General features: G+C 37.5%; 1 protein-coding gene across 7 annotated transcripts in view; it reads left to right on the forward strand.

Annotated features, from left to right (window-relative positions):
• Positions 1 to 25,486, forward strand: part of BICD1 (BICD cargo adaptor 1) — a 253,436-nt gene that overhangs the window by 209,449 nt on the left and 18,501 nt on the right. For 3 of the 7 annotated variants that reach the window (XM_027541678.1, XM_027541679.1, XM_027541680.1), the window contains exons 6-8: positions 2,774 to 2,925; positions 5,983 to 6,300; positions 7,260 to 7,453. In XM_027541678.1, coding sequence (XP_027397479.1) covers positions 2,774 to 2,925; positions 5,983 to 6,300; positions 7,260 to 7,453 — 664 coding nt within the window. Of the gene's footprint in view, positions 1 to 2,773; positions 2,926 to 5,982; positions 6,301 to 7,259; positions 7,454 to 25,486 lie in introns of those variants that run through there. The other 4 variants (XM_027541681.1, XM_027541684.1, XM_027541682.1 and 1 more) reach the window with 2 other exon arrangements.

The following is a 25,486-nucleotide window of genomic DNA, read 5'->3' on the forward strand; positions in this document are numbered from 1 at the left end:
GCTTTCTACCCTCTTTATCTTCAGTTACCATAAACCTGTTGTTATAATTTGGAGGTCTATAATACAGGTGTTGAAATGTTTAACTGACATAGATGTATAGGTAAGCATGGTTGATCAACCAAGAGAATTTGTCAATAAGCATTCACTAATTGCATATTTTATGGCAGTTAGTAAGTAGGGATGCAAAAATAAGTGACTAGTAATCTAGTAGAATTTCAGTATATGCCTGTAACTGTTTACAAGATAGGACCAATCATCAAGCACTTTAGAGTGGTGTAAACAGTGCTGTAGGAATTAAGAGCAGTACAAAGCATTTCTGGGTGAATTTTAATTTTCACAGTGGTTTGTGGTACTATTTGCATTACATTAGTGTCACATCTCATATGGCCTCAGTAAATTAAATGTAAACACATTTCTAGCCATGCCTTTAGTTTACATTTTAATGATGTTAGGGCTATTGCTGTGATGCTGTGTGCCATGAATGGCTCAGGTATCTACAGAGGACATCCAGTATATTTAGACATTGTGGAATGTTTATCATTAAGGCTAAGCTAAGAATTCTGTCATAGAGGAAAAAAAGAGAATCCTGTTTTTATTAAAATAAGTGTTCTGCATTCTTTATAACTCTTTTCATATATCTTAAGGTTTTTAATAAGCATAGTGTCTTCTGATGAAATAAGTAAATGTTTAGAAAGGACCCTCTTTATACTACTAGGCTATGATGAATGCCAAAGATTCAAAGAAGGCCAGTACATGGTCCCTGACTTCCAGAAAAGGATTCACAGACTTATGGGGATGTCAGAGTAGAACAGATAATTACAATTTGATATTAGATATACTGTAATCCAATTTATGGGAACATTGCAAAGAAAGTAACTAATTAATCTAGATCTCTGTGGCTAGAAACAAGATTTTTTTATTTAAAAAATAAATTTCAGGAGAATGTGGTAAATGCAGATGTCAGCAAGTCTGCTAATGGGTCTTAGACCTCCTTAATTCCGAAAAAGCTTTATGCAGTCTTGTGGACAAAAATCTACAAACGATGCTGAGTCCTTTGGGGGCATTTTTCACAAATAATAAATGACTTTGTACTTCTATTTCAGATCTTGCTCTACTATCACTTTCTTCTCTTCTCCTCTTAGATAACTGACCATGTGGTTCCACATGCTTACAAACTCGTTACATTTACATTTTCACAACTTCACTCTCTGTTCTTAATGATTTTGTGTCTAAATTTTTAAAAAATTTAAACAGCTCCCATTTTCCCCAGGTTCATTTCTGCATTATGGGTAACTTTCTGAATCTATAATATTTCTAAAGATTCCACTGAGTTACAGCACTGCAGAACATATTGAAGTATTTTATGAGTAACTTCTTTTAATCTAAAGTTAAATTCAATCAAATTATTGTTATGTTAACAATAAAAATTTTTAAAACAATTAAGTTGTGACTTTAGAATAAAAACATTAACCAACTACATTGCTATCCCAACATTGTTTTAATTTAAAAAAGAATCTATTTATCTCTATAGATGGATTGGCACTTTGTATAAGAAAGTTGAAGCTGAAGCTCTCCACTTGAAGCACGAAAAGAAATGCTAAGGAACCATGGTAGTCTTTCTGGGAAATCCTGTTACTAGTGGGTTTTTTCATTAGTAATGGGCTTTTTTCATTAGCATTGAATATTTTACACACTCTGAAAAGCTATAGTTAGTAGTTTGTAAAAATGGTTTGTTTCTAGTTTGGCTTCAGTATGAATACCATGGAAGCTATACTTCAAACAGGCAGTCCCTAAATGTACATTGATTTTATACATTGATTTAGCCAGCATTTTTTGTTTGGTTTTTATTTCGTACTCTGTGTCAGGCTAGTTCTCACTTAGAAACCCTCTTAATTCCAAGAACTTTAAACATGCCCAAATTCAAACAAATATTTTAATTCATTCAATATTGTGGTGCTTGCTTGGGTAGCACATCCAATTTTACATATATATATATATATATATATATAGCTGGAGTAGGAAATGGCAACCCACTCTTGCCTAGAGAATTCCATAGACAGAGGAGCCTGGAGGGCTACAGCCCATGAGATCACAAAGAGCTGGACATGACGGAGAAACTGAGCATGCACATGCATATATATATATATATATCTGCTTTTATGAAGATTGTGAAAAAGAATTTGACTGTAATTTATTAAAGAAATTATATACTAAGACGTAGGAAAGAATTGATTCTTTGTTAATTCTTTTCCTTAAATATATAATACAGATTTATAGTTTGTCATACTCATGTTATAAATCGCAATGACTTGTGCCTTTTATTCTATTATGTTTCAGATCCACTGCGCAGAGATGACACAAGTATATTTGAGTTCTATTGTATTTCCTTTGGAAGCTGTGCTCCTTCCCTAACTTCTTGATAAAATCCTTCTTATATAAAGTTTCATTTTGATTCCTTCATATCTGAAAATCCCATATTCTCAATAATCTGCATTAAATATTTACTACACTATTATATATCTTTCCCTTAGTCACTGATAATGACTCTGGTTCACAGCTGGCTTCTAGGGCAATTTATCCATATTATAGATTGATATTTATGTTTTGACATAAAAAATTGCCCTATGTCCAAAGTATACATATATGTTTATATGAAATTCAACCTAGACAATTTTACTTTTTATTTATGAAAGAAATAGACCCAGCATGAAGAAATGTGTATGATAGATTTTCCTGATAGAAAATTGTAAGCCCTGTCATTTTTCTGCTTTAGACAGCTGAGGTGGCATTAGCTAATCTCAAGAACAAATATGAAAATGAAAAGGCGATGGTGACTGAAACTATGACAAAACTTAGAAATGAACTGAAGGCTTTGAAAGAAGATGCAGCAACTTTCTCATCCCTGAGAGCAATGTTTGCAACAAGGTAACAGTTTTCTCTTGCAAGGTTAGGTGTGGTACATGGGGATAAGGTGTGGTACATGGCTTCCCTGGTGGCTCAAATGGTAGTGTCTGCCTGCAATGTGGAAGACCCGGGTTCAATCCCTGGGTCAGGGAGATCCTCTGGAGAAGGAAATGGCAACCTGCTCCAGTACCCTTGCCTGGAAAACCCCATGGACAGAGGAGCCTTGTATGCGACAGTCTGTGGGGTCATAAAGAGTCGGACACAACTGACCAACTTCACTTTCCTTCATGGGGATAAGACTTTAAAATGTACGTGTTCATCTTCCTGCATCATGAGTGTTATTTAGTGTGTCATCTAAAAGGGCAAAGTGCAAAGAAAATACACGAGATTCCACTCTAACAAATCTAAAATAAAACCTTTTGTGCTGTTTTCCAGAGCCCTCTACTGGACACCCTGGATCAAGCAATTCTTTTACATGAAAGTGTTTTTATTTTATTTTATTATTTTTTGGCCATGCCATGCAGCTTGCAAGACCTTAGTTCCCCAGCCCAGGGTCGAACCCGGGCCCCCATTAGTGGAAGCACAGAGTCTTAACCACTGGCCCTCCAGGGAATTCCCTATACAAATGTTTTTAAGTTAATACAATAGATATTTTTTCTAGAGCCTTCTGTACCCAAAAGAATTAGACCAAGGAAAACAAACCCTCCAATAAGGGGGAAAAACCCACTTCCTGAAATAGCTAAATATTACATTATCACCATTGACATTTATTTTTGTGTACATAAAGTGTTTATCATTAGCAAGTATTTGTATGAAAAGATATCTTCATAATGAAGATTAATATTTATCATATCAGCTAATCACTTAGACTTAATATGTTGTTCTTGTTTAGTTGCTAAGTTGTGTCTAACTCTTTTGCAACCCCATGGACTGTAGCCTGTCAGACTCCTCTGTCTGTGGGATTTTCCAGGCAAGAATACTGGAGTGGGTTGCCATTTCCTTCTCCAGGGAATCTTCCCATCTGAGGGACTGAATCCATGTCTCTGTATTAGCAGGCAGAGTCTTTACCACTGAGCCACCAGGGAAGCCTAGACTTAATATACTGTAAATTAAATTATGATTTCTAAGATGTTATATATCACCAAATTTTTCACACTACCCAACTAATTATTTAGGCAAATGTTAGTTACTACCTCCCCCAACCAGTTTTGTTATGAAGCACCTCTGTATTTTATTTTTAGACTTGAAATGATTGTTCAAAAAGTATTGATTCAAAAAAAAAAAGTATTGATTCGATGGTTTCAAAATCTTGAGATGTTCAGTACAGTGATGCAATTCCCTTTTTGCTGTCACAATTCAGTGCCAAAACAAAAATAATTCTATATTTTATATAATGCAAATGGTGTAAAATTCACAAAGCATAACTATGGTTATGCTTTATTTTCATATTCAATAAATTACTTGCATATAGCTAATATAAATGTAAAAATAAATCCTGGGCCCTGGAATCTGGCCAGCTTCCTTTTTGTGTCAGGAGAGAAAAGGCTCAAGCTCATACTTTTTGATCGACTCTTGGAAATGACAATGAGGTGACTAAGTGCCTAAGAGACCACAGGGTATAGGAGAACTGAAGGGAACTGACTTCTTGGTCTGAGCACAGAAGAGTTTGCATACCTCTGGCCTCTATGGGGAGGTAGGGACAGGAGAATGGGTTTCATGCATAATGCCTCCCTCTTTGAAAAGGAAATCAAAAAAATTTTAAAGGGACATTTAATGTCTTGATCTCCTTATATAAGAATTATTACCCCAAAATAATGTATTCTCACAGAAACTTGTTTTTTCAGGTTATTAACTGCCTACTCCATTGTATTTTTTAAAATATTGTTATCTAACCAAGTAAAATAAATCCAGGGTCCCAAAAGCCACATGTTATTTTACTAAGCCCTGATTTTTCTTATAATATTCCTACTGTGCTTCTTGACATTCAGTGTTAAAAAATAATGAGACCCACCTGGAGCTCAAATTCTTTCACTACAAAGTCTATTTTTTTTTAATGCCATAAGTCTTGTGTTAATTTCAAAGTTTATACATTTGGTAACTCCGGAAAGTCATTAACTATCTTCTGATTTGTGAAGAGTGTTTTTAGTGGGTAAAAAAACTCAGAAAAAGCTCTGAATAATTGTGTGAATAATTCTTCATTCCAAATGAACATGTGCTCACTCAGGTGTCACTTTGGTGGAAAAAAGACCACTGAGCTTATCCTCCTGGTGCAGCAGTATCAAACCTGAACAAAGTCAACTATATCTGTATCAAACCCTCTGCAAATCTTGGTCTTCTCTGACACTTATTGCTTTATCATTTGGTTGGGAAATCATTGAAAATACTCAGGTTTCTAGTTCAAGCAAATGTGCCATGTTGAAGTCAGTAGCAACTATAATCTGAACTCAAAAATATAAATAAACTACATGTTTTCTTTACAAATATTGTTATTCTTTTGTATGCTAAAGGCATAGACTATAAAGTTGTTATAACACATCTATGATGCTATGTACATTACCTGATACTTCACTGTTGGTTTTTTTTGCATCATGGAGCAGCCCTTACAATAATTCTGTCTCTGGAGTTTAAGATACTGCCTATTAAGAGTGTCCCTGGTGGGCTGCCATCTATGGGGTCACACAGAGTCGGACACGACTGACACAACTTAGCAGCAGCAGCAACAGGACTTCCCTGGCCAGCCCAGTGGTTAACATTCTGTGCTTCCACTGCAGGTGGTACGGGTTCAATCCCTGGTTCCCTGGTCAGGGACCTAAGATCCTGCATGCTTCACAGCAAGGCCAAAACAAAACAAAAAGAATGCCCCCATATGTACTTCATTGTATAGATGAACTGTCAGTTATTGAACCTGCTCTGTTTCCAACTTTCTACTCTAATAGATTACTTGTATCCCATTACTTCCATTATAATGGAATTACATCCATTACTTCCAAATCCTAGTAACATTCATTACTTTCAACTGAACCCCAAATTTAATTGCACAAAGATTTTCCCCTGACCACTTTTCTGTTGTGGTTCTAGATGTGATGAATATGTCACACAGTTGGATGAGATGCAGAGACAGTTAGCAGCTGCAGAGGATGAAAAGAAGACTCTGAACACTTTGTTACAAATGGCTATCCAGCAAAAACTCGCCCTGACCCAGCGGCTGGAGGACTTAGAGTTTGACCATGAGCAGTCCCGTCGCAGCAAAGGCAAACTTGGAAAGAGCAAGATCGGCAGCCCTAAAGTAAGTGGGGAGGCATCAGTCACCGTGCCCACCATAGACACTTACCTCCTGCATAGTCAGGGCCCACAGACACCCAACATTCGGGTCAGCAGTGGCACTCAGAGGAAAAGGTATGCATGCAGCGATCTTCATAGTATGGTGCAGTGGCCAGATTTTAGTTAACTGCAAAAATTAATGTTCTCTCATTGTGGAGGATGGAGGAAGGGAAGGAAGAGAAACAGTGGGAGTGGGTGTATAAATGGGCCTTGCCATTGTTGGTTTTTCCAAATTAAAACCTTTTGATCATTGTGTTTATTTGTTTCTGTCCCCCACACCCCATCTCTTGGTTAACCATAATATACTTTTCAAGTGTCTGTTAACATTTTTGCTGTTCCTTGTATGCGTAAATATGCCTCTCCCTTACCTCCAACCTAAAAATTGGTAGATGAAAAGTGGATATTAAGAATGAAGCTATGTTTTACATGGGTGATAATTTGAATGGTAATGGTGCTATTTACCAGCTTCTCTCTAATGAGGCAAGAATATGAATGTGTTCTCTTAGGGGAACTTTTGTTCATATGCCGAAAACTGATCACCGACTGAAAGGAAATGTCTCTATTTCAGTCAAATAGAATGGAATATGTATAGTGTTTTTCTTAAAAGTAGGTTTTTTGTGCTTTTTCTTTTAGTATGTAAATATTGTTTTAAAAAATCACTCATAAGGTTATTAATGGCTTGATTTTATGACCTTTCTCTAGAGTCCTGGATATTGAATTACTTACCCTGTATTTTTCAGTTAATAGTGAAATTTTATTTTAGGAGCTTTCAATTAAGAATCAAACAATATAAATATTTTCTGTTTGTGGTTCAAACTGACTAACTATAATAAATCTCTTTTCCAGTATCCAGTACAATTTCCAAATAGGGTTGTATCCTGGTATGGAAACTAAACATTTAGTGAAAATCTTGATTTACTTGTTAAAAAAATTAAATGCCAATATAAATAATGTTGTCACTGGTGAGGCTTTGAAAGGTAATTAAAGTAAAACTTTTTTGTTTCCTATATGTATTTTCTTGGATCTCCTGCAAGACAATTTTCACCTTCCCTTTGTGATCAGAGCCGTCCCAGGACTTCAGGGGCTTCCTACCTACAGAATTTATTAAGAGTTCCCCCTGATCCCACCTCCACAGAGTCATTTCTTCTGAAGGGCCCCCCTTCCATGAGTGAATTCATCCAAGGGCACCGGCTCAGCAAGGAAAAAAGGTTAACCGTGGCTCCACCAGGTAAACATTTTTTCCTTGGGTGCATGTGATGCAAATGATGAGTTGAATAGACCAACTCTCCCCTTCCTTCCAGCTACTCACACCCACCCATCCACAGAGTCTAACTTTGATGATGATAAATTCCTACTGTTAAAGTAAAACACCTTTATACTTTGCTTCCGGTTTCCTTCTTTACTCAGCCAGACAGTCATTTCTTAGGCGTCTCCAGGGACTTCCCTGTTTAGCAGCCAAGGATGAAAAATGAGAGTTGGAAGGAATGGGATAGGTGAAGGGAAACTAGCAGCAGGCACAAGGCAAGACACACAGTCCTATTTGCAGTTTGGTAGCTCCTAGCAATTCTGTCTTGGTCAAATTTTGTCATTTTCTTCTGATCATTTTTAACATAATTTCAGTCAAGGGAGCCATCTTTATAAAAAGCTCTTTGGGCTGATCTCCTTTTGCAGTGACTCAGAATGTCTTCTCAATTATAGAAAATATAAAAGTAAAATCCTCTGAGGTTTTGCTCCTCAGGAACATTTAGGTCTTAATATAATGTTCTTATAGTTTGTAAGCCCTTATTGATTTGTGCTTATCAGCATGCTCACAACTTACTTTAGCTTCACTGTTTTGCATTTTTCTAATATTTTTTGTTTTTTCTCTGAAGGGCCTCATTTGAAAATATGACTTCTGGCAGATAAACATTCTTTTGGGAAATCCCTGCATATTAACTATAGGCCAAAGGTGGTGCACTTGAATTCTGTGAAACAAAATAAGCCCAAAGGCAGCTGTTATTAGCCTATCTAAGAAATGAAAAATTAAAAACTAATTCTAGTTAGTTGTCAACAGTTAGAAATTCAAGAGATTTCACCGGGACAGCTGTATTTCTGGCCTCCCTTGAATGATCCTGGCAGCCTTAAGTCTGCATTCATGCATGTCAGCAACGTGCTGGAGCTATGTAGTGGCTGCTGCTTTTACACAGGGCAAACTGCAGTTTACCACAGTTCCCCTCACTGCCAATTACATATACCCAGCCTGCTGCACTTGTTTCTGTTGTCATCTGGCCCCTAATGTAACCTTTGAGTTTGTCACCTTTGCCACAAAAAAAAAAAAAAAATTTTTTTAATTACTTCAATTTTACCTTAATTCCTTTTTGGAAACCTCAGCCTTTGGACCTCTAATACTGTACTTCCCTTATCTGATTCATGAATCAGCCTGCTGATTGGGATTAAAATATATGGTGTGAAAATTTATAGCACAAGTTAAACATTCTAAGAATCTTTGAGGACATAGGTAGTGTGATAAGGAGTTGGAGGAGACTAACAGCCAAAACGTTCACCTAAAATAAAAAGCCAGACTTTCCTGGAGGTTCCTCCTTTCGTGACTCTTTTGCTCTTGTTTTAGACCCCTTTGGAAGCTACCTTGAAGTATCTGTGAGTCCCAAAGTGGTCCTGATTCATCAGAACACCTAAGTTAAATAAAATCCAAAGATCTTATTGTGTTCCAACTGGACCTAGTAGCATTATCTCCTAGAACTTAGAAAAGAAATTCTGTGATTAATAAGTAAATCTATTGTATTTTAATTTTTAAAGTGACATATCAATAATACTAAAATTAATAATAAATAGTAATAACAGCTATTTTCATTTTGTATATGACTACTTGATCCTTATTTACATTAATATCTATTTTATATCATAGTCATTACATTGCAGAAACCACTAACATATCATAAATTGTTCTGTTACTATCTAGTCTTATTTTTATTTTTAAAGGTTGTATCATAAATTTTGCTTCAGATATTATCATTTCATTAATCACCACTTCCTCTCTTGTTAACCACTGAGATGGTTTTCCATTATTTGTTATAAGATGCTGTTAGAAATATCATGCATTCAACTTCTCATCTATTCCATTCTTTTCTCAAGAGTGAGATCACTGGGTTAAAAATGAACATCTTTATGTTTTTTGCTCTATTTTGATGTTCTGATGTGATGTCCAAAAGGGTATATCAATGTACTGAAAGTCTTACATTTCCCCCATTTTCACACATTCTGAATCTTTCTGCTACTGCTAGTCAGAATACATGAATGAGAATACTATTACGTGGCCTGAAATTCTTTAGTTTTGAATAATGAGAAAATGCCATAGACCTTAGAAATGATTGCTATATACAAGATGAGATATAAATAATGTGGAATTCAGAATCATCACTAGGCCAGAAAAGCATTTTAATTACAACTTAGCACATTGATAAAACTTATATTTTAACCATTTATTTGAAGTTAAAGTAATAAAAGTATGAAGGAAGTAAATCTGTTATTATAGCCTGAAGATTTTTCAATCTTATAAGATGTATCATGGAACCAACCAGATTAGTCCTTAATAAATTCTTAGATAAACCCAGCAACATTTTCTAAAAGGTTCTGTTTAAATAAATAGAAACTGATTAGCCATGTACACCAAACTCTACCTTCTAAAAATATTTGCATTATTGACAATATATATTTTTGCTAGACTAAACTATGTTGGATAAGGCATATTAAACATTATTTACAATGTTTTCACTATATAAAATGTTTCATTAAGCTGAGGGAGGGGAAGTGTGCCATTTATATCCAATCCTATGTTCTATGCAAGAATATCTTAAACCTATGGAAAGTAATAGGTTTTATGAGTATTTTTTATTCTTGAGTTTAATATAAGTTATTGATTATTATAGATTTACTTGCTGGTAACAATCTATATTCATCATTTTAAAAGAACGATTTCCTGTTAATTTATCAGAATTTTTTGATAGGCATTGTTTTCTAAAATGTATTTTTAATGTTTTCTACAATGTATTTTTTAGTTTATTTTTTAGGTGATTTTAATTATTCTAGTAAGTCTATAAACAGATTGTTTCTATTGAGAATCATTGAAGAAATTAAATCAATGTAAATGATATTAGTCTAATTTGTTTTGGATTCTTTTGGTTGAGGAATTGCAAGACATATAAATCTAATGTAAATTTTAAAATAAAACATAGAATATTATTTATCATATATAGAATATTTACAAATATATTTCATTTCTATGATATGGTTAGCAGAAAACCCCATCTTCTTCAAGGCACAATTTCTCAATTTCTGGGAAATCAGTTCTAGAATAGGGCATTAATTTTCAAAATTAGTAGACTGTTTTGTGCTAATTTATTAGTACATTGTTCTGATTGATTTCTAATATTAGTAAAACTTTGTGGAGGAAAATTCTGGCTATGGCTCAGCCTCTGCTACCTCAGCTCTAGAAATTCCAGAGTTTCTGGCCATGACTTACTGACTTTCTTTCTCCTGACTTATCCTTATCCAGCATAAAAACTTCAACATCCTCCCCTCATGTAGCTTTGAAGAACTTGAATCAAAGGGTTCCTTTCTGATATCAACAAGTTTGCAATCAGACAGCAGATAGTATATCTGCATAATATTAGTGGTTATTTTGTAGCCAACATTTCATCTCAATGCCTTCACTGCTGCTGCTGCTAAGTCGCTTCAGTCGTGTCCGACTCTGTGCGACCCCATTGACGGAAGCCCACCAGGCTCCCCTGTCCCTGGGATTCTCCAGGCAAGAACACTGGAGTGGGTTGCCATTTCCTTCTCCAATGCATGAAAGTGAAAAGTGAAAGGGAAGTCGCTCAGTTGTGTCCGACTCTTAGTGACCCCATGGACTACAGCCTACCAGGCTCCTCCATCCATGGGATTTTTCAGGCAAGAGTACTGGAGTAGGGTGCCAATGCGTTCACTACCTAGGTCTATATAATTAATAGAAACTTACAATTTAATCAATAATTAAAATCAATCTACCAGAGTATATGAAGGGAATCTATTCAGATCATAGGCCAGAGATGTTATTTCTGTGGTAAAGACCTAACTGCATCATTTGTACAAGTGAATTAGGTTCCTGGACCCAATTGCAGTGTGAGCAGGGGGAGAAGGGAATGCTTCAGCACACCAAGCAGTTCTTTGATATCAGCTGGTTGCCATAGGATTCAACTCAATTCTGGCACTATCTACCTGGAGATGGCATCCAATTCCACACACTGAGGACTCAATCTGACAAGATTGTCCCACACCATCATCCCCACTTCTTAAGCCAATCAAAAGCCTGGGCTATTTATTACCTGTGTCTCCGACCCACCACTATAGATTGGGGTTCCCATGACCCCTCTTTAGACTCCAGATGCCAGTCCAAAGTCCAGGTTGTTTGCTTAGTTCTGAAGTCTGAAGTCTAAACTCTACAGTCAAAAGTCTAAAGTCAAATAAGTAATGACTGACTATAAACCAAAGGTTCCCACGACTCCTGTTCAGTTTCAGTTAATCTGCTACTTTCTCAATCACTGGTTTATTATTAAAAAAAAAAAAAAGTAACTCAGGAACAGCCAGACAGAAGAAATTTGTAGGGCAAGAAACAGGGAAAAGTGCCACAGTTTGCCTACTCTTCCAGCGTGACACTCCTCCCGTAATCTCCATGTGTTCACCAACCCAGAAGTTCTATGAACCTGTTAAGATTTCTATGGCAGCTTCATTTCAGAAGCATCAAACTCATGGCCCTTTGATTGATTCAACCTTCAGGGGTTGAAACAGAAAGTTCCAACTCTCTAATTCTGTGGTTGGTTCCCCTGGCAACCAGCCTCCACCCTTAGGCAGGGTCCTAAAGTCATCTCATTAACACAACAAGAGACACTGTTGTCATTCTTAGCACTTAAGCTAAGAGCCAGGAATCCTGGAGGAAGACCAAATATACGTTTCTTATAAATCATAGTATCGCAACAGGATAAATAAGAAATCTGAAACTTGAAAAAGCAAGCTTTCTTCTTGAAGTAATAGCCTGAGCAGTTTGCTCTTCATGAACTTGTGTTTTCCCTGTAGAAACTTTTTCTCTTGAATGTTCTGCTTCCTGGTGTCATTTCAGTTCCTCTGTTCCTCCCTACTTCACTCTTTTCCTTCCTCCTCGCTCTCTGAAACCATTACTGAACTAATGTAAAAGAATGGTTTTGAAACCTGAAATTTTTCTATGGTATTTTATATCTTACAATTTTTAAAGCTCATAGAAATATATTAACCTTAGTATGTACTCACTCCTTCAGTACCAAATATGCTACTAAACATGTTCATTAGTAAAAATTGCCTTTACATTTCCCTACATTCAAATAGTAAATATGTATGTGTTTGTTGTATTGCAAAGCCTATATTCTTAAATATGTAGCCAAATCACATTTCTTTCATTAACTCATTTTCTCATTCACTTGCTTGTCAAAATTTAGCAAAGTATATTGTTCACCTACTATGTGTCAGGCACTTTTTTTTGCTTTTGGTATAATCCATGGTATTGCAAAGAGTTGGACCTGACTGAGCGATTTTCATTTACTTACTTATGTATAATGTGAAAGTGTTAGTTGCTTAGTCACGTCTGACTCTTTGCAACCCCATGGACGGTATCCTGTTGGGCTTCTCACTCCATGGGATTCTCCAGGCAAGAATACTGGGTTGCTATTTCCTTCTCTGGGGGATCTTCCCAACCCAGTGATATTCAAGTAAAACATCACCTCTGTTCTCCCCTTTAAGGGGAGGTAGACAGGCAAATAAATAATGATATTAGTAAATGTTCCTGGTAAATAGAAGGATTGGGGTGATGAGGAAATCCTGCCTGAAGAAATGCAAGTACTGGTCATGAAAGGTAACTGTAGACCTTAATAGGCAGAAGGCAGAGGTGCAGGTGTGGGTAAAGAGAAAAGCCTTAAAGGACATCAGCTTGCACAAAGGCTGATGAATTAGGGGCTAGAAACTGGATTAGGACTTGGGAGTGATGGGAATGACTCTAGGAAGGCAGACAGGGACTTGAAAGTAGAGGGCCAGGTTAGTGAGAGTAGACATTATTCCAAGGGCACAGATAGGTTTTCAGAAGAGGAGAAGATTTTTAGTTTATAAGTCTAAATAGTGTATTTAGTTTCCACCTGACAGCGAGGTGGAGAATGGATTAGATGTGGGTAATGTTAACCGATGCTAGGAAAGATTGAAGGCAGGAGGAGAAGGGGACAACAGAGGATAAGATGGTTGGATGGCATCACTGATGTGATCGACATGAGTTTTAGTAGGCTCCAGGAGTTGGTGATGGACAGGAAAACCTGGCATGCTGAAGTCCATGGAGTTGCAAAGAATTGGACATGACTAAGTGACTGAACTGACTGACTGAATGTTACCCAAAAACTGGGTTCTCCTCTTGATGGGTGTCAAGCCAAAACACAACTGAAACCATATAACTCAGATTGGGACTTGAACCCATGGTCTTTTAACTGATATCACACTTAATTTCAGGACTTAATGAAACTCAGTTTCTTGATGTCCCATCACAGAAAGAATTCAGCAAGAGGCAAAGAGATAGGTAAGAAATGGATTTATTTAGCGAGAAATACACTCCACAGAGTGTGGGCCATCTCAGAAGGCAAGAGCAGCCCCTGAGTATGGCGTGGTTAGTGTTTTTATGGGCTGGGTAATTTCATAGGCTAATGACTGGAAGGATTATTCCAACTATTTCGGGGAAGGGGCAGGTTTTTCCAGGAGTTGGGTCACTGTCCACTGTTTTGCCTTTGATGATCAACCTCAGAACTGTGATGGTGCTGGTGGGTGTGTCATTTAGCATATGCTAGTGTACTCAGTTCAGTTCAGTTGCTCAGTCCTATCTGACTCTTTGTGACCCCATGGACTGCAGGACTCCATGCTTCGCTGTCCATCACCAGCTCCCAGCTCTTGCTCAGAGTCAAGTCCATTGAGTCCGTGATGTCATCCAACCATCTAATACCTCTGTTGTCCCCTACTGCCTTCAGTCTTTACCAGCATCAGGGTCTTTTCCAGTGAGTTAGTTCTTCACATCAGGTGGCCAAAGTATTGGAGCTTCAGCTTCAGCATCAGTCCTTCCAATGAATATTCAGGACTGATTTCCTTTACTATTGCCTGGTTTGATATCCTTGCAATCTCAAGAGTCTTCTCCAACACCACAGTTCAAAAGCATCAATTCTTCCACGCTCAGCTTTCTTTGTGGTCCAACTCTCACATCCATACATGACTACTGGAAAAACCATAGCCTTGACTAGATGGAATTTTGTCAGCAAAGTAATGTCTCTGCTTTTCATGTCTATGCTGTCTAGGTTGGTCATAGCTTTACTTCCAAGGAGCAAGCGACTTTTAATTTCATGGCTACAGTCACTACAGCAGTGATTCTAGAGCCCAACAAAATTAAGTCTGTCACTATTTCCATTGTTTCCCATCTATTTGCCATGAAGTGATGGGACCAGATGAAATTATCTTCATTTTTTGAATGTTGAGATTTAAGCCAGCTTTTTCACTCTCTACTTTTACTTTCATCAAGAGGTTTTTTAATTCCTCTTCTCTTTCTGCCATAAGGGTGGTGTCATCTGCATATCTGAGGTAATTGATATTCCTCCCTGCAGTCTTGATTCTAGCTTGTGCTTCATCCAGCCCAGCATTTCACATGATGTACTCTTCATATGTTAAATAAGCAGGGTGACAAAATGCAGTCTTGATGTACTCCTCTCTCAATTTGGAACCAGTCCATTGTTCCATGTCCATTCTAACTGTTGCTTCTTGACCTGCATACAGATTTCTCAGGAGGCAGGTAAGGTGGTCTGGTATTCCCATCTCCCAAAGAATTTTCCACAGTTTGTAGTGATCCACACAGTCAAAAGCTTTGGCATAGTCAATAAAGCAGAAGTAGATGTTTTTCTGGAACTCTCTTGCTTTTTCAATGAACCAGCAGATGTTGGCAATTTGATCTATGGTTCCTCTGCCTTTTCTAAATCCAGCTTGTACATCTGGAAGTTCTCAGTTCATGTACTGTTGAAGCCTGGCTTGTAGAATTTTGAGCATTACTTTGTTAACATGTGAAATGAGTGCAATTGTGCAGTAGTTTGAGCATTCTTTGGCATTGTCTTTCTTTGGGATTGGAATGAAAATGGACTTTTTGCAGTCCTATGGCCACGGCTGAGTTTTCCAAATTTGCTGGCATATTGAGTGCAGCACTTTCATAGCATCATCTTTTAGGATTTGAAATAGCTCAGCCGGAATTCCATCACCTCCACTAGCTTTGTTCATTGTGATGCTTCCTAAGGCCTCCTTGACTTCACCTTCCAGGATGTCTGGTTCTAGGTGAGTGATCACACCATCATGGTTATCTGGGTCATGATGATCATTTTGTATAGTTCTTCTGAGTATTCTTGCCACCTCTTCTTAATATTTTCTGCATCTGTTAGGTCCATATGATTTCTGTCCTTTATTGTACCATTTTTGCATGAAATGTTATTTTGGTATCTCTAATTTTCTCGAAGAGATCTCTAGTCTTTCCCATTCTAGTGTTTTCCTCTATTTCATTACATTGATCACTGAGGAAGGCTTTCTTATCTCTCCTTGCTATTCTTTGGAACTCTGCTTTCAAATGGATATATCTTTCCTTTTCTCCTTTGCCTTTTGCGTCTTTTCTCCTCAGCTATGTAAAGCTTCCTTGGACAACCATTTTGCCTTTTTGCATTTCTTTTTCTTGGGAATGATCTTGATCACTGGCCTCCTGTACAATGACACAAACCTCCATCCATAGTTCTTCAGGCACTCTGTCTATCAGATCTAATCCCTTGAATCTATTTGTCACTTCCACTGTATAATCAATCGTAAGGGATTTGATTTAGGTCACACCTGAATGGTCTAGTGGTTTTCCCTACTTTCTTCAATTTAAGTCTGAATTTTGCAGTAAGGAGTTCATGATCTGAGCCACAGTCAACTCCCAGTCTTGTTTTTGCTGACTGAATAGAGCTTCTCCATCTTTGGCTGCAAAGAATATAATCAATCTTATTTCAGTATTGACCATCTGTGATATCCATGTGTAGAGTCTTCTCTTGTGCTGTTGGAAGAGGGTGTTTGCTATGATCAGTGTGGTCTCTTGGCAAAACTCTATTAGCCTTACTTCATTTTGTACTCCGAGGCCAAACTTGCCTGTTATTCCAGGTTATCTCTTGACTTCCTACTTTTGCATTCCAGTCCCCTGTGATGAAAAGGACATCTTTTTTGGGTGTTAGTTCTAGAAGGTCTTGTAGGTCTTCATAGAACTCTTCAACTTCAGCTTCTTCAGCATTAGTGGTTGGGGCATAGACTTGGATTACTGTGTTATTGAATGGTTTGCCTTGGAAACAAACAGAAATCATTCTGTTGTTTTTGAGCTTGCACCCAAGTACTGCATTTCAGACTCGTTTGTTGACTACGAAGGCTACTCTGTTTCGTCTAAGGGATTCTCGCCCATGATAGTAGATATAATGGTCATCTGAATTAAATTCGCCCATTCCAGTCAATTTTAATTCACTGATTCCTAACATGTCAGTGTTCACTCTTGCGATCTCCTGTTTGACCATTTCCAACTTACCTTGATTCATGGCCCTTACATTCCAGGTTCTTATACAATATTGTTCTTTACAGCATTGGACTTTACTTCCATCACCAGTCATATCCACACCTGGGTGTTGTTTTTGCTTTGGCTCCGTACTTTCATTCTTTCTGGAGTTATTTCTCCACTCTTTTCCAGTAGCATATTGGGCACCTCCTGACTTGGGGAGCTCATCTTTCAGTGTCATATCTTTCTGCCTTTTCATACTGTTCATGGGGTTCTCACAGCAAAAATACTGAAGTGGTTTGCCGTTTCCTTCTCCAGTGGACCACACTTTGTCGTAACTCCCCACCATGACCTGTCCATTTTGGGTGGCCTTCCACGGCGTGGCTCATAGTTTCATTGATTTAGACAAGGCTGTGAGTGTCCAGGAGTCTCCAGCAGAGGCGTGGGTCAATAGTGGCCTGCTGTAGGGTCAGGGGCACTGACTACAACAGTGCATATACAAATCCTTTTGAAGGAGGATGCCATTACCTTCATTATCCCTTCCATAGTTTGGCCTGAGGCCAAACAACAGAGGGAACACAGCCCTGCCCATCAGCAGAAAATTGGATTAAAGATTTACTGAGCATGACCCCGCCCATCAGAACAAGACCCACTTCCTCCCACAGTCAGTCTCTCCCATCAGGAATCTTCTATAAGTCTCTTACCATATCCATCAGAGGGCTAATGTATTACAATGAGCATAAAATGTGACTAAATTCCACTGGAAGTCGAATCTTTTGCCACCTTGGACCTTGTTAGTTCTAACCGGTTTTCTTCATGTCCCCAGTCCATTCTGAAGGAGATCAGCCCTGGGATATCTTTGGAAGGAATGATGCTAAAGCTGAAACTCCAGTACTTTGGCCACCTCATGCGAAGAGTTGACTCATTGGAAAAGACTCTGATGCTGGGAGGGATTGGGGGCAGGAGGAGAAGGGGACGACAGAGGATGAGATGGCTGGATGGCATCACTGACTCGATGGACGTGAGTCTCAGTGAACTCCAGGAGTTGGTGATGGACAGGGAGGCCTGGCGTGCTGCGATTCATGGGGTCACAAAGAGTCGGACACGACTGAGCGACTGAACTGAACTGAACTGAACTGATGGCTATGTTTTTTTAAAGGTTGTACCCTGCCCCTTCCCTCTTGTTTTACAACCAAATCAAAGATTGGGGGAAGGAAAGATTTATTACTTGCAGCAAGTAAGAATACTAGGGATCTTGCCCAAAGCAGTGTCTCCCCGAACAGTAAAATTGAGAAAATTTTAAGTATAAGTGTATTCATGAAGGGGTTTGATTGAGTCCAAGCTATAGCTGGTTGAAGTCAGGAGGGTCAGAAAAAGGTCAACATCATCATTCCTTAGGTTCTAGTTGATCTGGTGGTTGAGTGCCCCAGGCTGATCTTTACACAGATTTGGGAGTGTCCTTACTTCTCTTGCTTGATAACAGGCAATGTTTCTGCCTGTTGACACAGAACTGGGAGTGTCCTTACTTCTCTTGCTTGATAACAGGCAATGTTTCTGCATTCTTTAGTTCTCTTAAAATGTTAATTACCGAGACTTGTTCAGGCCTGGCTTAGATCACAAAATGGCTTAGGGCAAAAATGGTTTCTCATCTGTCAAGAAAGCTGTCTTGGTTCTCTTTCTCTTCAACCCTCTTGCCCTAACTGCTTACAGCAATACCTGAGATAAAGAAGCAACTACAGAGTCTAATGAAATGTGAGATGAGAGGTGGCAGAGACTCAGAAAGGAGACTGTGAGGAATATGAATGTTTGTAAGTGTCTGAAATCAGAGAGATTCAACTCTATGCTTAAGCCAGAGTGTCCTGTGTGCATGCAACCGACTCTAACTGCGCCTTCATCCTCTCATGGTTTGTCTGTGGAAGGAGCTTGGCTAATGCTAATTGAACTGACTTCCTGAACTAACAGCCTCACTGGTTTTTTGCCTAAAGTTGTGTTTATTCCCTATAGAGGCTTCTCCATTTTTGTCTGTTCCACTTCCCCATATAGTTTCTTTGTTCACAGGATTCATTTCTTGAAATAGCAGGAGTGAACAGCATTGTGTTGAAACCTGTAACCTTTTAGGGTTGTATCTGCTTTTAACACAGCTTCTGCAGTTTTCCCTCCAGAGGAAAGCTTGGGCATTTTCTCATGCTAGAGCGTGTTGCCCTTAGTTTGGAATCTGCTGAAACAAAAATTAATTTAAAAATGCTAATTCACAAAATTATCAACCATATGTTTAAAAATACATTTTTGTATCTTGCTCCAATGTAATATGCAATCAAAAATTTGTTCAGATTTCCAGATTTTAGTGAATCTTCTATGCTTGTTGTTGTTGTTCAGTCCCTAAGTTGTGTCCAACTCTTTGCGACCCCATGGACTGCCCCATGGACTGCAGCATGCCAGGCCTCCCTGTCCCTCACCATCTCCCAGAATTCACCCAAGTTCATGTCCACTGAATTGGTGATGCTATCCAACCATCTCATCCTCTGCCTCCTTCTTCTCCTTTTGCCTTCAATCTTTCCCAGCTTTAGTGTCTTGTCCAATGAGTCAGCTGTTTGCATCAGGTGGCCAAAGTAGTGGAGCTTCAGCATTATTCCTTCCAGTGAGTATTCAGGATTGATTTCCCTTACAATTGACTAGTTTGATGTCCTTGCTGTCCGAGGGACTCTCAAGAGTCTTCTCCAGAACCACAATTCAAAAGCATTGATTCTTCAGTGCTCAGCCCTCTTTATGGTCCAATTGTCACATCCGTACTTGACTAATGAAAAGACCATAGCTTTGACTATATGGACATTTGTTGGCGAAGTGATGTCTTTGCTTTTTAATACACTGTCTAGGTTTTTCACAGCCTTCCTTCTAAGAAGCAAGCATCTTCTAATTTCATGGCTGCAGTCACCATCCACAGTGGTTTTGGAGCCCAAGAAGAGAAAATCTGTCACTGCTCTCACTTTTCCCCCTTCTTATTTGCCATGAAGTGATGGGACCAGATGCCATGATCATAGTTTTTTAATGTTGAGTTTTAAGCCAGCTTTTTCACTTGCCTCCTTCACCAAGGAATCATGTATGCTACAAGAGTATTTTCTCTCTTCTTCTGGGTTAGCTCTGATTCATTGCACAGTGGAAATGTGCACATCATTGGATTTCAATTCTTTCAGTATTTCTTCAAGTAGCAATTCCATTTTTGCAAGAAATCTTTCAGTATAGAATGGTCTTGGGTTGGAATGTGCAAAGAATGTCATTGGAGAAATATATCTCATTTTTAGATTCTGTCCATCTATGTGATGACAGATGTTGTTGTTTAGTTGCTAAATTGTGTTCAACTCTTTTGCAGCCCCATGAACTATAGCCTGCCAGACTCCTCTGTCCATGGGACTCTCCCAGGCAAGAATACTGGGGTGGGTTCCCATTTCCTTCTCCAGGGAATCTTCCTGACCCAGGGATCAAACCCATGTCTCCTGCATTGGCAGGCAGATTCTTTACCACTGAGCCACTAGGGAAGCCCATAATGACAGATACCTAATGGAAAACCGAAAAATATAAGAAATTATTTCATCTTTCTCAAATAGCTCTGTATTTGCATTGTTTAAATAAGTCTCAAATATCCTCCAGTTTAGCTGAATGTTTTGATTTTCATCCAGATAACTAGTTTCATATAAAAATATTTTGGAATTTTAGGATTTTTTTTTTTCCCTTCTTTTTCTTGCAAAGAGTTTAAGCTAGATGTATCTTTTATACCAGTTTTGAAATTGTGTGCATAAATGCACAAAATTTTTAAGTTTTCTGATCCCTTGCCTCCACTGGGTCAAATTAGCTGCTTAGCCCTCTATGCCTCACTACAGATTAACACAAAGTTTGTATTAAAAACAAATTCCTTTATAAGTCTGTAAGCTTTTGGGCAGAAACCTTGTCTCTTTTAACCCCCAGAATCTTCCACTGTACCCAGCACATAGTAGGCCCTCAATTTGTTGGATAATTGGTAATTAATCCAAATTTTCTACAGTATCTCAAAATATACAGCTTTATTGTGGTTTATCATCTCTACATGTAATTCTTCATGTACAGAAATATAGAACATTTCAGATGTGGTTTAAAGTAGGTGATGTAATAAAGATCTATATAACAGTTGCATTAGGAAAATTTTCAAATGAGTTATTCATTTCTCTTACTGTTTAATTTAGGCAGCATATGTATCATTTAAAGGTTCTTGATTTGGTTGTTTTAATATATTATGCCTGAAAATCAAGGCAGTTATAAGAAAATACTCACTTTTTTTGGCCATGCCCCACAGCATGTGGGATCTTAGTTCACTGACCAGGGATTGAACCTATGCCCCCTGCAGTGGAAGCACAGTGTCTTAACCACTGGACTGTCAAGGAATTCCCTGAAAATATTCATTTTACAGAGCAAAAATGTATGAACCCATGTAATACACACCAGAAGGCTATGTATAAATACATAGGCTTTCCTTACTTATTACTTTCTTTTATTCCATTTTATGTTTTATATTTTTCAAGTATATTTTTCAATAGAAAATGGTTATTCAAAATTGAAAAGGTATAATTACAAAAGAGTATACAAATAGAAAGTAGTTTTCTCTGCCACAACTGTGCCCAGCCAAACTTGGGTATCCTCTCAGAAACATTCTGCGCATATACAAGCAAATATATGTAAATATATGCATATATAATCACATATATGTATTTTATATATGCATTACAATAACATTGGCACAACCACAAACATCATTATGTATACTATTGTTTTTCACTTAATCTATCTTGGCTTCTTTCTCCTTTCATATTACTATTCATCTTTTTTTTATTTTTAACTAGATGTCTGGAGGAGAAGGAAGATATGCTTGAACCCTTTAAGAAAGTTTGAAATGTCTTTATGTGTAGAATTGAAATACATCTTGCCAAACAATAAAATGACAGCTACAAGAATGTTTCACATTCTAGACCAAAGCTATTCAATTTTAATAATGTGGTAGCCATGTGAGAAAAAGGAAAAAGAAACAGATAAACTTAATTTTAATAATATATTTTATTTAACACAGTATGTCCATAATACTGTGATTGTAACATGGAATAAGTAGAAGCAATTATTAATGAGATTTTGCATCTGTTCTTCTGACTCAGTCTTTGAAATGCAGTGTGTATTTTGCACTGACAGCACATCTCAATCTGAACTAGCCATATTTCAAGTGCCCAATAGCCAGATTTGGCTAGTAGCTTCTGTATTAGACATTGCAGTTATAGACCTTACTTACCAATGGCTCCAACTAGATGTAATTTCTACACTGAAATCTAATCACTAACATCTAATTTTCAAATAAGATTTAAGGTATCATGTTTTGATTTTCTTTTAAAATGAAATATTGGGACAAATGTTTGTTGTTACTAATTGATTCTGCTTTATTTGTCTCTGGTAGCAATATTCTTTCAAATAGATATGTATTAAATGTTTGTGTACCCTTCTCTGTACATCTCCTTTGTTTACTAGGTGTCCTTGTCATTAAGAATTTAATTCCTATTGTTTAGATATCCTAGGAAACCCTACTTTTAAATATTATTGAAATAGTAAAAACAGCTTAATTTGTGTGTGTGTATGTAATCAAGCTTGTAAAAAGTCTATGTTATTTATTCAAAGCAAGGAGTGCCTGGAAAATATTTCCTGCCAATTTTAAATGGCAGCATTTAATTCATATTTAGACTGAAAACACATCAGACTTTTCCAAGGTGTATTCCATGTGTTTTCCTATTTCCAGGATAAAAGAGAAGATAAAGACAATACTAAGTAAACCATTCCATGGTACAAATTGGAGCCACTCAATAAATAATGCAATGATGAACGGAACATTTGATGATCACAGTTCTAGCAGCATCTTTGTTTTATTTTTGGTTTTTGTCTTCTCCTACCTCCTCTGTCAGGTACACTATCCAGAACTTGTGTATTCTTAAAAGATTGCATATCCAAAACCTAAGCATCGTAAGCAAAATAAGTTATGATAAAATGATGGCATAACTTAATTACTGAGGATCAACATGAAAACCAACACTGTAATAGGAATGTACCTATTAAATTAGATCATACTTTCAATCCATGTTGACTCTTTTAATATAACTGTCATATAAGTCTTTTAGTATAATTATGCTTTACAGCCTTCTAAGTTTTATTAATATTTTAATAAATCCATGGAAATTTAAAATTTTTAATTAAAATCCTCAAGGGAAAATAACTACAATCTTTCTCTAATATACCCATTAAGTGAAAAAAAATATACTTATTTGACATTTCTAATTATTACATATTTAGGGCAAAAGTGATCACATTATGCTTGTGTCCGCCAGAATTCACCCATGTGGTGTGAAGAGAGAAGCCTCCAGAAGGGGGCTAAGTCTGGAGGAATAATGGGGAGACACACGGAAGGCCCATGACATTGTAGGTGATTATCCCTCCTTGACCCTGCCCAAATGATACTTCTGGCTCACTACAAAGTATCGTCAGGCAGGCAGGAAACTCCAAAGAGATAAGCACCTAGGTCTGCAAGCAGACTCACGGAAGTGACCAACCTCTGCCACCGAAGGACAGACTTGTCCAGATACTGAATATTAAAACTGTACATTATCTCACCACCTTCTACTATGCACGTTCCTCACCTGTAAATCAGAGAACAGCTTTTGTTCTACCAGACTACAATCAATTACTTACCTACAGCAGTTAACCCTTGGTTTCTTTGGTATCCTTTGCACCAGGGAGTCATGTGTATAACTGTCTGCCATTGGCAGGCCCTGCCTTCAGATCCCAAAGCCCTCCATAGGCAAAGAAAATGTACAATACTCCATTGTGATGGCCAGTAAGGCCTCCCCCTCATTGTATTCCCAGGAAAATGGCCATCAGCTATGCTATGCTCCTCACACTATTTAATCCAACTTGCTGGCATCAGATATTGAATTCTACTGTTTGTCCTCACTGTAACTACAGCAAACTTTTTTGGTACAATTTAAAGTGTCTAAGTGTTATAATCTGAGTCTACAAGGCACGAGATTCAGAATTAATTCAGAATTAATGCTGAATTCTTGAAGAGTGGTAACATTTTGCTTTCTTTCCCAAAACATATGAGATTCTGTTTCTAAAAGTATATCTATATTGTTACACTGGCTACAGGGCCACTGACTTAACTGAGAAATCCTTCTCTGGTACTCATCAGCATGGCAGCCATCAGACTCTTCTGAGGCACATTAGCAGTCTGGGGAGTGGCCTTTGTGCACGCTAAACCTGGTTCCAGTGGCTCCCTGAGAGCCACTGTGAGCAAGTCGGGCAGGGTCTGAAGGAGCAGCTTAATTCTGGCTGAGAGCATGGTGCAAACGATAAGCAGTTCTGATGTTCACAAAAAGCCTACACTTGGTACTTCCTATTCCTTTGTTTTAAATTATGTAATATAGTTCCTTACACTTACTAAATTTAGATTACTTAAAGGAACTTAGGCATTGAACTCATACAGCTAATCAACCAGAAAGATTCACAGTGCACTGTATTCGTTGTACAACAGTGAAACACCCTGCCACCTTCTTGTTTTGCTCTTGCATAGCTGTATGTGCCTTCTTTCACACATCCTTCTCTTTAGCCATCTGCTGATGCTTGTTTGGTTTTCTTGGCTGTTTCCCAGTGTATTATGCATAAAAGGTATGAGAGAACAACAAAAAAAAGCACAAAACGGTTGAGTTTATTGCTTTCTATTGTTTACTAAAAAAGTAAATGTAAAGTTATAAAGATATCATATAACCATTAATTTCATAGTCACCTCTCAGCCAAAAAAGAAGTCATTGGTATACTCTCCATATCACAAATTTAAAGTTTTTGTAAACTGTACATATAAGAGCCAAATTTGTTTTGGCTATGCTCATTACTAGAGTATAGATGTCTTCTTTTCTTTCTTTCTTTTTTTTTTTGGTATATACATTATTTTTATGTCACTTCAGTGTGTCCAATTCACAAATCAAGTGTTCTTTAGGGGGACTGCTTCCTGAGCTGAGCTTCTCATGTAACCTCCATTGTCAGTGAATGTTCTTGAAAGATGGGCTAGGTTAGATTGTTACTCTTAAACTAATTATTTAAAAGAAACTTTGATAACTTCAAATATTTGCATTTATATGATTTAAAATTTTATATGAAATTATATGCATTTACTTTGCAGGATAATGGTTTAGAGCAGGACAGTTGTTTTAATGAAACCTGCTTTTGGTGGATATATAATTGGTACATTTTTTAGTTTAAGGATATATGCTTTCCTCATGTTAAGGATGTTTTGCTGCTCCAATGCTGTTCATCTAGTCCATTTTTGCTCTAAATTGAGTTTCACCTCCTAGTCCTTCATCGCACTTAAGATTTTGTCTTATTAACAATGGAAAATCAGCCTATGATCAGTTTGAGTCATAAGAACTGAAATTAGAAATTTAGGGTAGGAATAGATACCCAATGTGGATGTTGTTTAATTCATCTTAAATACCTATTCTGACTTTCCAGGAAGTCCCAGCTCCACCACTATTGGTAGGATTCTGTAAAACAAACAAACAAAAAGTATAGTATAGTCAT

This window comes from Bos indicus x Bos taurus, chromosome 5 (genome assembly GCF_003369695.1).
Source record: "Bos indicus x Bos taurus breed Angus x Brahman F1 hybrid chromosome 5, Bos_hybrid_MaternalHap_v2.0, whole genome shotgun sequence".
In the NCBI taxonomy this organism is placed as follows: Eukaryota; Metazoa; Chordata; class Mammalia; order Artiodactyla; family Bovidae; genus Bos; species Bos indicus x Bos taurus.